The sequence below is a fragment of the Trichosurus vulpecula genome, chromosome 7 (assembly GCF_011100635.1).
Source record: "Trichosurus vulpecula isolate mTriVul1 chromosome 7, mTriVul1.pri, whole genome shotgun sequence".
Taxonomy (NCBI): Eukaryota; Metazoa; Chordata; class Mammalia; order Diprotodontia; family Phalangeridae; genus Trichosurus; species Trichosurus vulpecula.
In genome coordinates this window covers 38,631,698-38,645,864 of record NC_050579.1, presented here as the reverse complement: position 1 = coordinate 38,645,864, position 14,167 = coordinate 38,631,698, and the positions used below count along the sequence as shown (strand labels likewise).

Below are 14,167 nucleotides of genomic sequence, written 5' to 3'. Positions count from 1 at the left end.
CAGCTTTTTAACTGTAAAATGGGGATAATAATACTGGTGCCATCTGCCTCACAGGCAGAAGTTCTTCATAAATCTTCAAATGCTATATAAGTGTAAGTGTAAGACTATGATTCCCATTAACAGGTGCCTCAAATCTTCAAGGGCACTCCAAATAACAGCACTAACGACAGCCAATATTTATACAACACTTTAAGGTTCCCATCTCACGGCAGTTCCTCCTCTATGGCACTCAAGTGGTATAAGTGGTCGAAGGAGAGAACCCCTGGGCAGGATACGTTTTACAGCAGCCTGCTGCTGAGACCAAGATAAATGAGTGTGAGGGTCAGAATGAACAAAGAGGGAAGGGAATGTCACCTGGAGTTGGAGGAAGGCAGTTCAAATGGCTAGACTGTACTGTAGACAGACAACTTTCATTAATAAATAAGGAGACCTCAGTTATGGGGAAAACTGCTCAAAAAGCACCAGCAGACGTTGTCAAAGCAACCTGCATAATTTCCCTTTTGTTCTTCCCAATCTTTATCTCCAACATTACCTAGCATACTCTCAAACACATCGTTTTAACAATGTTTTAAAAAGATGTCTAGGAACAGTGTAACTAAAACTAGGCAAGTGTGAGACAAAAGAAAAATCGCTCTTTTCAAAATGTCTACGTTTGCTCTCAAAAATGGTTTTCCACTTTTCCTTCTGCCGACTGAGGCTACTGTGAGGAGCAGGCACTTTATTTCAATAGAGTGAGGACCATGGCAAACTGTGAGACTTTTTTTTTTTTAATAGACAAACTGGGATCCTTCTGGACAGAATTCTTACTCAGCTATGGCTGGACGAGATGGCTTCAAACTCCGAGATTTTGGGATTCTCTTGAGGAGGAAGCAAACAGTCTTTACAGCTTTTCCTAAAGACAAATCTCTGGGTCCTTTTATTCTAGTACTAGGGGACATATACAGACACACACACAGACACAGACACACACACACACACACACACACACACACACACACACACACACACACACACAAAGTACTCCAAGGTGAAGGCCAATATGGCAGTCACACAAGCCACATGGTAGAAAATATCCAAGCTTCCTCTTTTCTAATACATTCCATAACTTTCTGCACTTAGGCAGTGAGACCTATATTTCTGAATGAAAGAGCACTCCGGAGAGAACGTCTAGAGGGGGTCCCCTCAGCAAGTGATTGCTAATATAGGAGAAAAGGAATGTCACCAAAGAAAATAAGTTGCTGGCAGGGATTCTAGGCTCCTATGAAAAGGACAAGTAGGGATCAGGAATGCAAAGCCAGGAAGCTTTTAGGAAAATGCTAAGCTGGAATCTGATTGATTTCAGAGTGGGGCTAGTTTACGGTGCCCAGAGAATATACAAGCTAGGAGAAGGATCAAGCCTAGGGGATAAGGAGCAAGGCAGGGGGAGTGTTTCTCTTCTCTTCAGTATCAATGGGGAAGGCCTCAGGATTTCCTTAGCCCACACAAAAGTGAGCAACTCAATCATGATCAGTGTGTATGTGTATATATATTCATTCTCTCTCCCCACCTCCCCTCACCCCTTTCAACACAGGGAAGGTAAAACAAGACATATTGGGGGCCTAGAGCTATATGAGGCAAGATTCCAATGTCCTGCCTGACTAAAGGAAAAACAAAGGGCTTAGTAGACAGTTTTCACTTAGTCTCTAAAGGATGTTTCCAAGATCCCTCTACTTCCATCTGCTCTATTAGTCCTCCTACTGCATCCAGATAGAGATGCGTCCAAGAGAACTGCTCTTTATAGTTCTGCTCCAGCTATCACCCATCAACTTCAGTAATGCTGCTGTTTAGGTAAAGTCATTTTTCATGGCTTAGCTGAATCCCTTGCCCAAAAGCCTAGTCCCTTCAACCTACCTGGCACTGGTGCTACAGAAGAACTGCAAAGTGCACTGGGGCTACGGAATGCTTCCCTTGACACAGGATTTGTAGGACCTCCCTGGGTGGATAGACTATGCCTCCCTCTCAAAGTCCACTTAATCTGGAGGAATTCTATTCAAAGCAGCTCCTGTACAAAGGTTTAGGATAAGGCCCATTAAACTTTCTGGATGGTTAGGGAAGTTGGCAGGTTGGGAAAAGCAAGAAGACATTAAATGAAGAATATAATGAAATGATGAAGGGGGAAAGAGTGATTCTATTGAATCCAAACCATTTCAATAATGGTACAGCCAAGGTAACAAGCCTGAGGTTTGGAGCATGGAAGCAAGGAGCCGGCATGCCGGAAGAGCAGGCGCCTGAGCCCTCAGAAGGACACATTCTCATAGAAGCGCGTACTAGCTGAGCAGGGTCAGGGCCTGCAGAAACAGTTCCAGGATACTTCACAACAAGATGTAGCAATGGCAAGGCACGAGAACACAGAATCAGGAGTCTGTCTGCCTAAGGAGCGCGGGTGTGGCAGGAACCAGAAGCCTGAGGAAAGAAAGGGTCAAACTGAGGAAGTCATCTCCACCAGGAAAAAGCGAGCAGTTGGTCACCGCTGGTCCAGCTAGGATCCAGCCTGGAAGTCAGTGAGTGAGTAAGGATAGTGGCCTCTGGGTCTAGGACCCAGGACAGCTTCTCTGCTTTGTTTTACGTGCTTGCCAAGGATGGGAAACCCTGGGCCTCCGAGGAAGAACCACAGCCATAAACAGGTCACAAGTGCCATTAAATGCTGCTTCTAACTGGAGAAGAGACAAAAGTGCTAGAATAACCAGGAAGTCTTTAGGAGCACCCGCATCCTTCCCCAGCTCCCAGAGTACTTATTACCATTATAAATTGTCTTAGTGATTCTATTCATCATACCTGTGATATTCCAAAATAAGACATTCCTCTCTGGCTACCTTATAGGAGCTATCACCCTCTTTCAGAATATAAGCTCTTTAAGGGCAGCAACTGTTTATACTTTGGTCTCTGGATCCCCAGCACAATGCTTGGAGCACAGGAAGCACTTAATAGGTGCTTTTTCAGTCAATCATTCGCTTATTCAGTTTAATCCATCAATAAGCATTTATTAATCTAGGAGTTCTTAACCTAGTGTGCCAAGTACCGCAAAGGGAATCTGTAAATAGATTTTTTTGGGGGGGGGAGGGTGGGAAGAGTTTGAACTTGGATGAGAAAAATATTTTAATGACTGTATTTCAATATAATCAGTTATCTTTGTAATCTTACATACTTTATTTTGTACAAATAAATAACTTTATTCTGAGAAGCGGTCTTTACCAGACTGCTGAAGGGTCAGGAAGAACCCCTGTATTTCACTCTTACTACGTGCCAAGCACTGTGTTATGAATACAAAGACAAAAGTGGAACAGTCTCTGTTCTCAAGGAGTTTACATTCTAATGGGGAAGATAATACATGTATATATAAATTCATGCATAACATATACAAGATGATTACAAGGTAATTTTGGGAAGGAGTGTACTAGAAGATGGGGAAACTGGGAAACACTTCACGTTGAAGGTGATATTTGAGCTGGGGGTTTAAAAAGCCAACAACAGGGATTGCAAGAGGCAGAGGTAAGAAGGGAATACCTTCTAGACATAGGGGACAGCCGGTGGCAGGCAGAGAAATGGGAGATGAAGTCTCCTTATGAAGAACAGTTAGTAAGCCATTATGGTGGGACCATGGAGTGCAAAGAAAGGAGCCATGTATGAGAAGACTGGAAACGGTGGGAGGGGCCAGACTGTGCCCAAGCAGAGTCTGTATGTGATTCTAAGAAGCAATATAGGACCTTGGTGGGTAAAGAGGAATTTAATAAGATTAGACCTGAACTTTAGGAAAATCGCTGGAGCAGCTATGTGGAGAATGCTCTTGAGATAGCAAGTCAACCTAAGAAACCATTCCAAGACTAGATGGAAGGTGCTAAGGACATGAATTAGGGCAGTGGCTGTGTGAGTACAGAGAAGCTGAGGAGACACAAAAGATGTTGGGAACAGGAATAACAAGGCTTGGTAACTGCTTGGATATATGGGATGCCAAAGATGACACTGAGGCTGGGTGCCTAGAAGAATGGTGATGCTCTCAATAATAACAGGGAAGTTCAGAAGAGGGGTAGGTTAGGGGAAGATAAGGAGCTCTCTTTCACGAATGTTGAGTTTGGGATGCTTATGGAACACCTTCTGGGAAATGTCCAACAGGCAATTAATAACGATGGAATGGAGTTCAGAAGAGAAATGTGAGTTAGCTATGTAGATCTGGAAGTCATTAGCATAGAGACAACAAATGAAGATCATCAAAAGAAAATAATGAATGAAAGGAGGGCCTAGGACAGAGCTTTAGGATATATACACAATTAGTGGGAATACCACAGATGATGTTCCTTTATTTCAAGTTCATATGCTTTGCCCGTCCAACTATAGTACAACTCCTTGTGGAATTATAACTTCTAATTTTCATAGCCCTAATAATCAACCCACAAATCAAATATGTAATGGGCACCTATTACCTGGTAGGTCTGTGGAAGGGGCTCCACAAATGTTTGCTGAATAGTTTACATGAGCATCAATCCTTGGAAAGATTCAAAAGGCTCAGAAAGTATTATTTTGGCCCATCAAAACAGCTCTGTTATGAAAAGTTATCCTGAGTCAATTTTAAGCTAAAACTCAAGATATATCTTCTTTTCACCTAGGGTGGTGACTTCATTGGTGTAGGGAACTACTGGTATAGAAACTCCTTCCATCGATCCTTATCAATGTAGTTGCCAGGGGCCTTCATGGAGAGGTAAAGTGACTTGACTGTGACTGCACAGCTAGAGTGTACCAGATACAGGACTCACACTTAGGTCTCCCTAATGCCAAGGAAGGCCCTCAGCCACTTATACAAGCCCTTTTGTCTCTACGAACGCACAATTAGCATCCTGCTTGGGCAAAAAGCTGGGTACAAATCTTCCTATTCCTTTATCCCCTGTCCCCGTGACAAAGAGAGCCTCCCACACAAAATGTTAAATAACCAGAAGTCCTTATTCAGGGACATTTGGTGACCGTGCAGCAGAGTGCTCCTTGTCCACAACACAGACATACACAGCCACACAGCATTTGTGCTGAGGCCACTGTGTCCACACTGACCACAAACCAGCTAGGAGGGTTCATGGTATGAGCTGCACAGAGGAGGCCCCAAGCTAGGCTGGGACATGGCTCTGCCACAGATTTTTGCATGTGAGGACTCTAATCACTTTGGCAGTCAATCTCTACTTCCTGCTTTCCTTTCAATAATTACCTGCTGTCTTTGTCTGTTCGTTCGTTGATAAGAGGAATCCACCGGCTTGTTACCTAAAACAGAAGTTTAAATTATTCAGGATAATGAAATGCGATGATGCAGATGATTATGATGACCGGAATTTGCATTGCTATCATGCTCAAGGGTTTGCGGAGCACTCTCTGTATTTTATCTCAACAACGGTGCAAGCACCTGACTAGAGGAGCAAGGGAACATCTTTGCAGATTCATAAATGCCATTTCAATAAAGATATAAATGAGGTACAATAACAATAGCTAACGTTTACATAGGGCTTTAAAATTTGCAAAGTACTTGACATCCATCATTTCATTTAATATTACTTAATTTTCACAACAATCTTTGTACAGTAGATGCTTTAATTAGTCTCATTTTACAGATAAGAAAACTGAGGCAAAGAGAGGTTAAATAACTTGCTCAGGGTCACACAGCTTGTGAGTATCTGAGATAGGATCCAAACTCAGACCTTCCTGATTCTCACTGTGACACCTACAATTCTTCGTCTAAATTATGGTGTAGAAGAGCACAATGGAGGACAGGTGGCAGCACACGCATCTTAATCCTTAGGGTGGCCATCAGTGGTGAAATGTACACTAGCCAGGTAAGAGTGTGATAGAAACACTGAAATAAGCAAGTAGCAAGAAGGAATCTAAACCCCTGAAAATGTGATTCCTGTCTAGAAATACATTAAACAATGCAATACAACCTGCTAGTGATAATACACATACTGAAGCATTCTGGCTCCAATCCCTCAACTTTCCTTTATTCTAGTTAAAGAATCCATGGAATAGAAGGGGTAAATTCCATCGATGAGGCCTCTAACATTCTAATTTAGGGTTTGCAAATGAAAGTACTACTTAAATTAAATCAAATCCAGGCCACAGCACAATGTCCACCAAAAACTTCACACACACCTACCTTATCAATAGAATGCTTGTTGTTAACAGCATAGACGATGCAGATCACATTTGCCTAGGAGAAAAATGAATACATTAGCAATCTCCTTTAAATTAAAACAAAAATGTAAACAGCAATAGCTCTATACCTTAATGCAATGGGGCTAAAGGAGAGAAGAGCAAAAAAACTAGCTTCAAAAAGTGGTAGAAACCTTGGGTCCATACTGATAAGAAGGGATGATAAAATTCTTAAAGGCTCAGTAAAATACAGATTTATAATTATCACGTATTAAAGTCAGCTATCATAATGGAGTACTGGGGAAAAAACTGAGGAACAGAAGATCAAAATGAGGAAGACAGGACCACTGACCCTCCCCACAAACACACACAGATCCCAACACAACTGTGTCTCACTGCATCCCTGACTTACCTGGGAGATCTCATGATGAAGCTGTTCATCACTTTGTTCTGCTTCTACAAGTGACAGAGATGTTAACTTCCATGGGAAAAAATGAATGGTGAATATTTTATTCTTTTTCATTAACACTAGTAAGTATACCAAACGGCATGATCCCAGTTGAGGGATGGGGAACCTGCAGCCTCAAGGCCACATGTGGCCTTCTGGATCCTTGGGTGTGGCCTTTTGACTGAAACCAAGTTTTACAGAACAAATCCTTCTATTAAAGAGATTTGTTCTGTGAAGTTTGGATTCAGTCAAAGGGTCTCACTTGAGGGCCCAGAGGACCACATGTGGCCTCTAGGCTGCAGGCTCCCCACCCCTGTCCCAGTTCATTATTACATGGGATTAGGCTAGGAAATGAACAACAGAACAGGGAAGGCCAAGGGAAGCCAGGGCAGGGAATTCACTCAGACAGATGGGTTAGCAAATATTAGTAAACAGAGGGATAACATGGCAAGTTCAAGAGAGGCAGCAAAGGCAGGAACGGGCAAGTAGATATATAGTTTTAAATAAACAAGTTGTCCAGGGTACAAGGAACAATTAAGGAAAGCAAGAGCAGGTAGATACTGTGGGGCTAAGTGAGCATGAAATCCAGAGTCCAGAAAAGACAGGCCACAGAGGTCAGGAAGCCAGGCTAAGGAACAAGGAGTCTAGAGTCAGACAAAGAGGATCCATCAGGAGGTAATGTCAAAGAACCTAAACAACAAAAGGTCAGGATCTAAAACACGAGTCTAAATGACAGGCACGGGCAACCAGAAGTTACAGTGACCCCAAGGCTCTAGGCTATAAGGTGGCCCCTCCTACATCTTCCCCGGGCTCAGAACTGGTATCCGCTTGTTGGAGATGCTTCCTGGAGGCTGAAATCAGTGACCTCTGAGGTCCCTCCCCAATCTGGATGTTAGGAGTGTAGGCAGAGGAACCCTGCAAGCAGTGGTAAATAAGTAGGCCTACATTGTTCACACTTGGATATGGGATGATCATAGGTCAAACTATTGTCCCACTGGACAGTAAAAAGACTAAGAAAAAGCCATTGGGCTACAAAAGAGTTTTTCCTTTGCCCAATACCAGCATTACAAAAGGGCTCCATTGTATTTTAAATATTCTACTCAACCCTATTCTTAGAAAGTTCCCTTTTCCCACCTAGTTTGGACCTTTGATTTCATGAGTATGGGAAACTCCTGGTCTAGAAACTCCCTCCACTGATGTGTTGGCCATTCATCTATACCTTAATCTTAGTGAGCTGCTTGAGACACAGAAAGAATAAGTCACCTGACCATGGTCACCCAGGTAGCAGGTCTTGAATCCAGAGCTTCTTAGCTCCCCAGGGTAGCCCTCTATCTAACAGGCCACATGGCCTCTTAATTTTTACGTACTGAGTTAATCATCTGAGCTTTCAATTACGGCCACAGACCATTAGAAGAGCAATGAGATCCTTAGAGTGACAAGAGACCTTAGAGACCATAGCCCTGTCTCTTCATTTTATATCCACTCCAGAAGATCAGAGAGGAAACAGGGATAATTCTAGGATTAAAATGTAGAGTTGGAATGAACTTTCGGGTGTATCTGGTCCAAACACCTCATATTAAACAGAAAGAAACCCAAGCCCAAGTGGGTTAACTTGAAGAGAATGAGAAGTAGACCCAAGATTTAAACCCAGGGCTCCTACTCCGAATCCAGTTGTTCGTTCCCCATAAACATAAAGAAGTCAGAATAACTTTTCATTAACTTTATCCTCAGGATATTGGCTGCAAGACTGTTCACACAGAAAAATCGATCACATCAACCACCTTTTTAGGACTGTTACAGGCCAAATGATTTCAAAACTCTGGACTCAGGATTGAGGAGTATTTTCCTCTACTGCCAATGCACTCAAATCCTTATCACTCCTCTACAGGAGGGAAAAAAAAAATATGAACCCTGGAGACACAAAACTGCCACACAAAATAAAGATGTTAATAAGAGTTTAAGTAAATGAATTTAAGAGATTTTAACCATGGTATAGGTATTCCTAATGTGGTCACAGGAATGGTTCTTAAGCATCAGAACTAATACAAAGGCAAGTGGCAAAATGACTAAAAGGGAGCAGTGACAAACATATATATATATATATATAAAATTTCAAAATTTCAGGTAAAAATGCAAATATGTGATTTTAAGTTGGTCCAAATTTTATATCAATTGGGAAGCATGTTGACAAAGTAACGATTTCTGAACCAAGGCAAAATTTGGTCCTTTTCCTAATCTGTGGTATTCATCATATATAATACCAGAAAGTGTGACAAATTTTGGACTTCATTTTCTAAACACCCTAAATCAACTCAGGCAAAGTCTTAATCTGAATTTCAACTCAGCACTTCTTGTCCTTCAAACTGACAAATGGATGAGATCAAAGGATCATCTGTTTCTAGAGGGCAGGGACCCTACACAGGGTCCCACTGCACAGCGCCTATGACAGTACCCCCTTAATTGGTTGCTCAGTTAGTAGAGTACATAAGAAAATCACAAAGTTTTACTGACAGTACATTCATTACCTGAGTAATCTACTATGTGCGTTGGAACTCTCTCAGGTGTAACATCAGCTGGAATGGTGATTTCTTCTGCCCGTGGAGGGACCTTAGTTTGCAAACAAACATTGAAAAAGAAAATGCTTCAGAGACAATTCAAAACCTGTCCATAAATGCTGGGATCTGTTAGCCTGTTTTATAGGTATTCCAATAAGTAACATCACAGCTACATTTTCAAAGAACCACTGAATCAGTGAATTAGAGCTAGAAAGGATTCTACGGCGTCAATGCCAATTCTCTCTTTTTACACATGAGGAAACAAGCTGAGAGAGGGCAAGAGACTTGCCCAAGGTCAATTCTAATTTCTAGGTTTTACTAGAGATGCAAATCTACATAAGTGTTTTTTATAAAGATTACATTTTTATTTATAATATATATAAGAAGACCTTTTATGATGCTATTTATGAATACAGATTAATATGAGAACAGGGAAGATTTAGAGAGTTTTCAAAGCTTTTTATTTTATTACACATATAGAGTTGTGCTGATGTAAGGAATCCCTAAACTGAACTGTAATTAGGCCTATACACTCTCAAACCACATTATCTGCTCAAAGACTCAGTATGTTTATGTGCTCACAAGTAAGTCCAACAATTCAACTTAAAAAATATGTAAACTTTGACTTTTTACTTTCAACTGATAAATGTCCTCATAGAACACTGTCAATTACTAAGATCCCAAATGTCAAGAACAGAGTCTTGCTAGATTAAATCACCTCAAAAGCCGTTTACATCCTAGGTATGACTAGCAATGTGACTGCATCTGAGAGAAACATGAAAATGCGGCTCATGACTCAACAGTCACACCTCATAGGACTTTGGGGATTACAAAAAGCAACAAAGTAAAACTCAAGCTTTAAAATAAAACTCCCCACTCAACATCCAAATGAAGATGCCTCATGTTGTATTTTGATTCAAACAAGTGCCCCGAAGGTGTAGCAGGGGCTAAGGCTGAAATGTGTGGTGGCATCTGGGTGCTCACAGGGGAACCAAGGAGAGACTGCAGAGCCACCCTCCCACCCCAAATCACACAAGGTTTTGGCTAGAGGTACTAGGGACAAGACACTAAATTTAAACAACGACACATTATTGGCCTCTTCTCATGGTGTGGAGGCAACACTGTATTTTCAAAGAAAAATTCAGCTCTGCCAATGGGTTGTACTGTGCGTGTATTATGAAAGAACCAACACAAAGTTGGGTGAGGCGCACCACCAAACAGCTGGCTATCAACTGATGAAATTTTTGACCAGCGCAATTCAGGAAAGCCATGTACTAGGATGTGGAGAGGTTGAGATCTATGTCAATAATAGGAGTATCCACAATGATTAAATCACGGACTTTTTAGAAAAAAATACACACAAATCATCAGCACCAATACCTCCCACATTTGTGTGGATGCTTAAATTTTTCTAACATTTCTATAGACATTATTTTATCTGATCCTTACAATAACCCGTAAGCTAGGCAAGCCAGGTATTAATATCCTCATTTGACAAATACAAAAACTGAGGCTTAGAGGATATCAAGCAGCCTGCTCAAAGCCTTAAACTCAGTAACAGGGGCTAGACTACAAGTGACAATAGTTCAGAGATAACCATCTATGGGTTAACATCACCCTTAAAAAATTTATACAGCTAAAAATAAACCCAAGCCAAAAAAATTCAACATATTCATTTCATTTTATTGCAGCTTAGACAGAATCTGAGCAATGGTTAATCTCTGCAGAAATAGGATATTAAAAGAAAAATCAAGATGCTTTACCTCTTCTGGGAATTCTTCACTAACCAGAGACATGATCAGTGATGTCTTCCCAACTCTGGCTGTGAAAAGAAAAAATCCTTATGTGAATAGAGCATTTAAGTGCTACATGGGAACCACACTTTCAGAGAGAGAGAGAGAGAGAGATCTATTAATTCTACAGAACTCACCCCAAGATTGTGGAAATTCTTCTATTTACCACAAGCTCCACCCTTCTACCCCTCCTCTTCCCTTATTCCCCCACGCCTATTCTTTCCCCTCTTCATGATCTATGGTCCTTTAATTTCTCCATACACTTCCAGTCTATCTTTACCTTGCTCTAGTTTTCCTTCCCTTCCTACCTCATCTTGACCTAATATGTCAGTCCTACCAATAACGCTACCCCTTCACCCCCTGCCTTCTGACTCTGCTGGCCTCTCACTCTAGATTGGGCAGAGACCGAGTTATCTAGTCTGCTACATCTACTCCTCTAGGGCCTCTAAACATTTTGGGAGGAAACAAATCATACTGACTGGGTCCACAAACTGACTGATATAAACATGGTCTTCTGCCGCATGACCATACTAATGTTCCTTAAGTCTATTACATTGCCTGCAAACGCTCTTCCAAATTTCCTCAAACCCCAACTCTCCTTCTGCTCCCTGGCAGACAGACAGTCCTGTCCCACACCATCTGAAGTCTCTGCTACATTCCTCTAGTGCTCTCAATGTCCTCCTCTGGCCCTAAGTCCTTTCCTTTATTCACCCTCCTCCTTACCACTAATCCTTCTATCTGTACCCCCTTCATCTTATCACCTCTGGCTGGGTTCAAATACTAGCTCTGCCTCTTTGACAAGACACTTCATATCTCTGGGCCTCAGTTTCCTTCTCTGTAAAATGGGGGCTGGCCTAGATGATTTCTAAGGTAACCAGTCTCCTTGCTTCATGTCTCTTCCCATTCCAATCTATCTTCTACTCAGTCATCAAAGTGATTTTTCTGAAGTGCAGGCCTAACCACATCACCCCCTGAACAATAAACTCTAGTGACTCCCTATTTCCTCCGGGAACAAATAGGAAATCCTCTGTTTGCCACTTAAAGCCCTTCCCCACCTACCTTTCTAGTCTTCTTACACCTACTTCTCTTCACAGGTACGTAAGATCTGGAGTATGTACTGGCTGTCCCCATGCCTTTCTCACCTCCTCCACCTCTACATCCTTGAAGACTCCAAGATTCAGCTCACATTTCACTTTCTGCAAGAGGCTTTTCCAGTCCCTGTCTAGTACCCAGAGGCTGCCATTTTAGATCAGAACGTGACTGACTGACCTTATGATCCCCTCTGTGTCTTCTCCACCACTTTGCTCCATTAAATATTTCAGCCAGCTCATCCCTCTTCACTGCTCCTTTCTCCTGGCTCCTTCCCTTCAACCTACTCAAGTCCCCCTTTTCCTTGAAAAACAAAACAAAAACATCTGTCCCTTGACTTTACTATCCCCGTGATGACCACCCCCTCTTCACTTACTGCCTCACTTCTAGAAATGATGTATATTTGCTAACTACACTTGCACCTCCAATTCCTCACTACTGACTTCTTTAATACGGCATTCAATGACTTCCTTGTCCACCTCTCTTCAGCACTGGACACTGGACTACTTAGTCCCCACTTCTCTCCCCTCCCTTGACCGCTATGCCCCAGCACCCTCAAACCTCTCTTTCTGTCCCTTTGGCTGGTCCCTCTTTCTCCTTCTTGCTCCATCCATCCCCCAAAGTTCTGTACTTAGCCCCCTTCTTTTTTCACTCTGTAGTCTCTCTCCATGATTTCATTCTCTCGTGGCTCCAACTGTTAAATAGCTCCGTCTCTGCCTCTAACCTCTTGTCTGAGCTTCCATCATTATTTCTCACTGCCTGCCGTGTACCTCCACAACCACATTCCTCTGGCACATCCAAAACTAAACTCCTCTGCTTCCCCCAAAATCTGCCTTCTTCTCAGTCACTCAGACTAATAACTTCACAATCATCTTTGCTGTTCCATAGGATCAAAGAATTAGGGCTGGAAAGTGAGTTCGGAGGCATTTATCTAATTTACCTCCCTCATTTTACAGACAAGGAAACTGGGGCCCAGAGAGGTTAAATGAACTGCCCAGCTTGTAAGTCAAGAGTTGCACTCTTTTCCTGATCCTCAATGGCCTCCCAGTCTCAGCTGACTTTGTCTCCAGAATCTCTAGAATTAGTCCTCTATTATCCATCCCCACAGTCATCACAGTCTTCCTTTAGGCTTTATCTCTTCTCACCTACACTATTTTAAGAGCTTCCTATTCAATCTTAGGAAAAGAAAAGCTCTCTAAATCACCTATCATACTGCTCAGCAGATTGCTATTCTGATCCCATCATTTCTCTATTCAAAATTCTTCAGTGACTCCCTACTGCCTTCTAAAGAAAGTATCACTTTCTGATTCTGGCATTCAAGGCCTTCTACTCTCACCCTAGTATAGTTTTCCAGCCTTAATGGGCACCACTCCCATTCACATATGCTGCATTCTTTTCCTATTGCCTCGAACACCTTGTTTACTATGGACTCCTCTTCAGTTTCTATCTGTGGAGGCCCCTCCTTTCCTTCAAGGACCAACAGAGATGCCACTCTCTCCATGATGTCTTTCTAACCCCACTTCCAGCCTCCAGGTGACAGTGATCCTCCCTTCTCAAACTTCTCATTGCCCTTTGCCCAAACTTCTCCGAGTATCCTTTGTATCCTAGTTACTTGCATGCCCATTTCTCTCTTCTCTGACCACAAAGCTTGAACACAGGGACTGGTCACATCCACGATTTCTACTCCAGTCCCTTAATCAAAGGATGCACTGAATATAGCCTGGTTTGCAAGAGAGAAAAGCTGCTGTAATCTATGATGCACTCTTAACACTTAAGAGTAACGAGGCATTTTTTTTTTAAATTAGGGGACAAGGGAAGAGTTGGTAGCTCAATTTAATTCAATGTTTATTAAGCACTTAAGTTTGCACAGCACTATGTTAGGCTCTAAGATAGCTAAGAAAGTGGTCAGGCACACTGGCACCAGGAAGTGCACTACATATAAGTTTCATTTACAGATAACTATAATAGTGCAAATGTTGTCTGATGAATTAAAAGATCACTTCTGACTAGTGTAATTAGGGAAAGCTTCATGAAAGAGAACTCCTAAATTGGAAAAGAAAATTCTCAATAATTTTCAAAACTCTTTTAAAATTTATGCTACTATACCCTTAATTTCCTGAGCA

At 42.0% G+C, this 14,167-nt stretch overlaps 1 protein-coding gene across 7 annotated transcripts in view; it reads right to left on the bottom strand.

Annotated features, from left to right (window-relative positions):
- RHOT1 (ras homolog family member T1) overlaps positions 1–14,167 on the bottom strand; it is a 92,029-nt gene that overhangs the window by 35,457 nt on the left and 42,405 nt on the right. For 6 of the 7 annotated variants that reach the window (XM_036766052.1, XM_036766053.1, XM_036766056.1 and 3 more), the window contains 5 exons: positions 10,926–10,984; positions 9,133–9,214; positions 6,572–6,615; positions 6,164–6,217; positions 5,228–5,280 (listed from right to left, as the gene is read on the bottom strand). In XM_036766052.1, coding sequence (XP_036621947.1) covers positions 5,228–5,280; positions 6,164–6,217; positions 6,572–6,615; positions 9,133–9,214; positions 10,926–10,984 — 292 coding nt within the window. The remainder of the gene's footprint in view (positions 1–5,227; positions 5,281–6,163; positions 6,218–6,571; positions 6,616–9,132; positions 9,215–10,925; positions 10,985–14,167) is intronic. The other variant, XM_036766058.1, reaches the window with a different exon arrangement.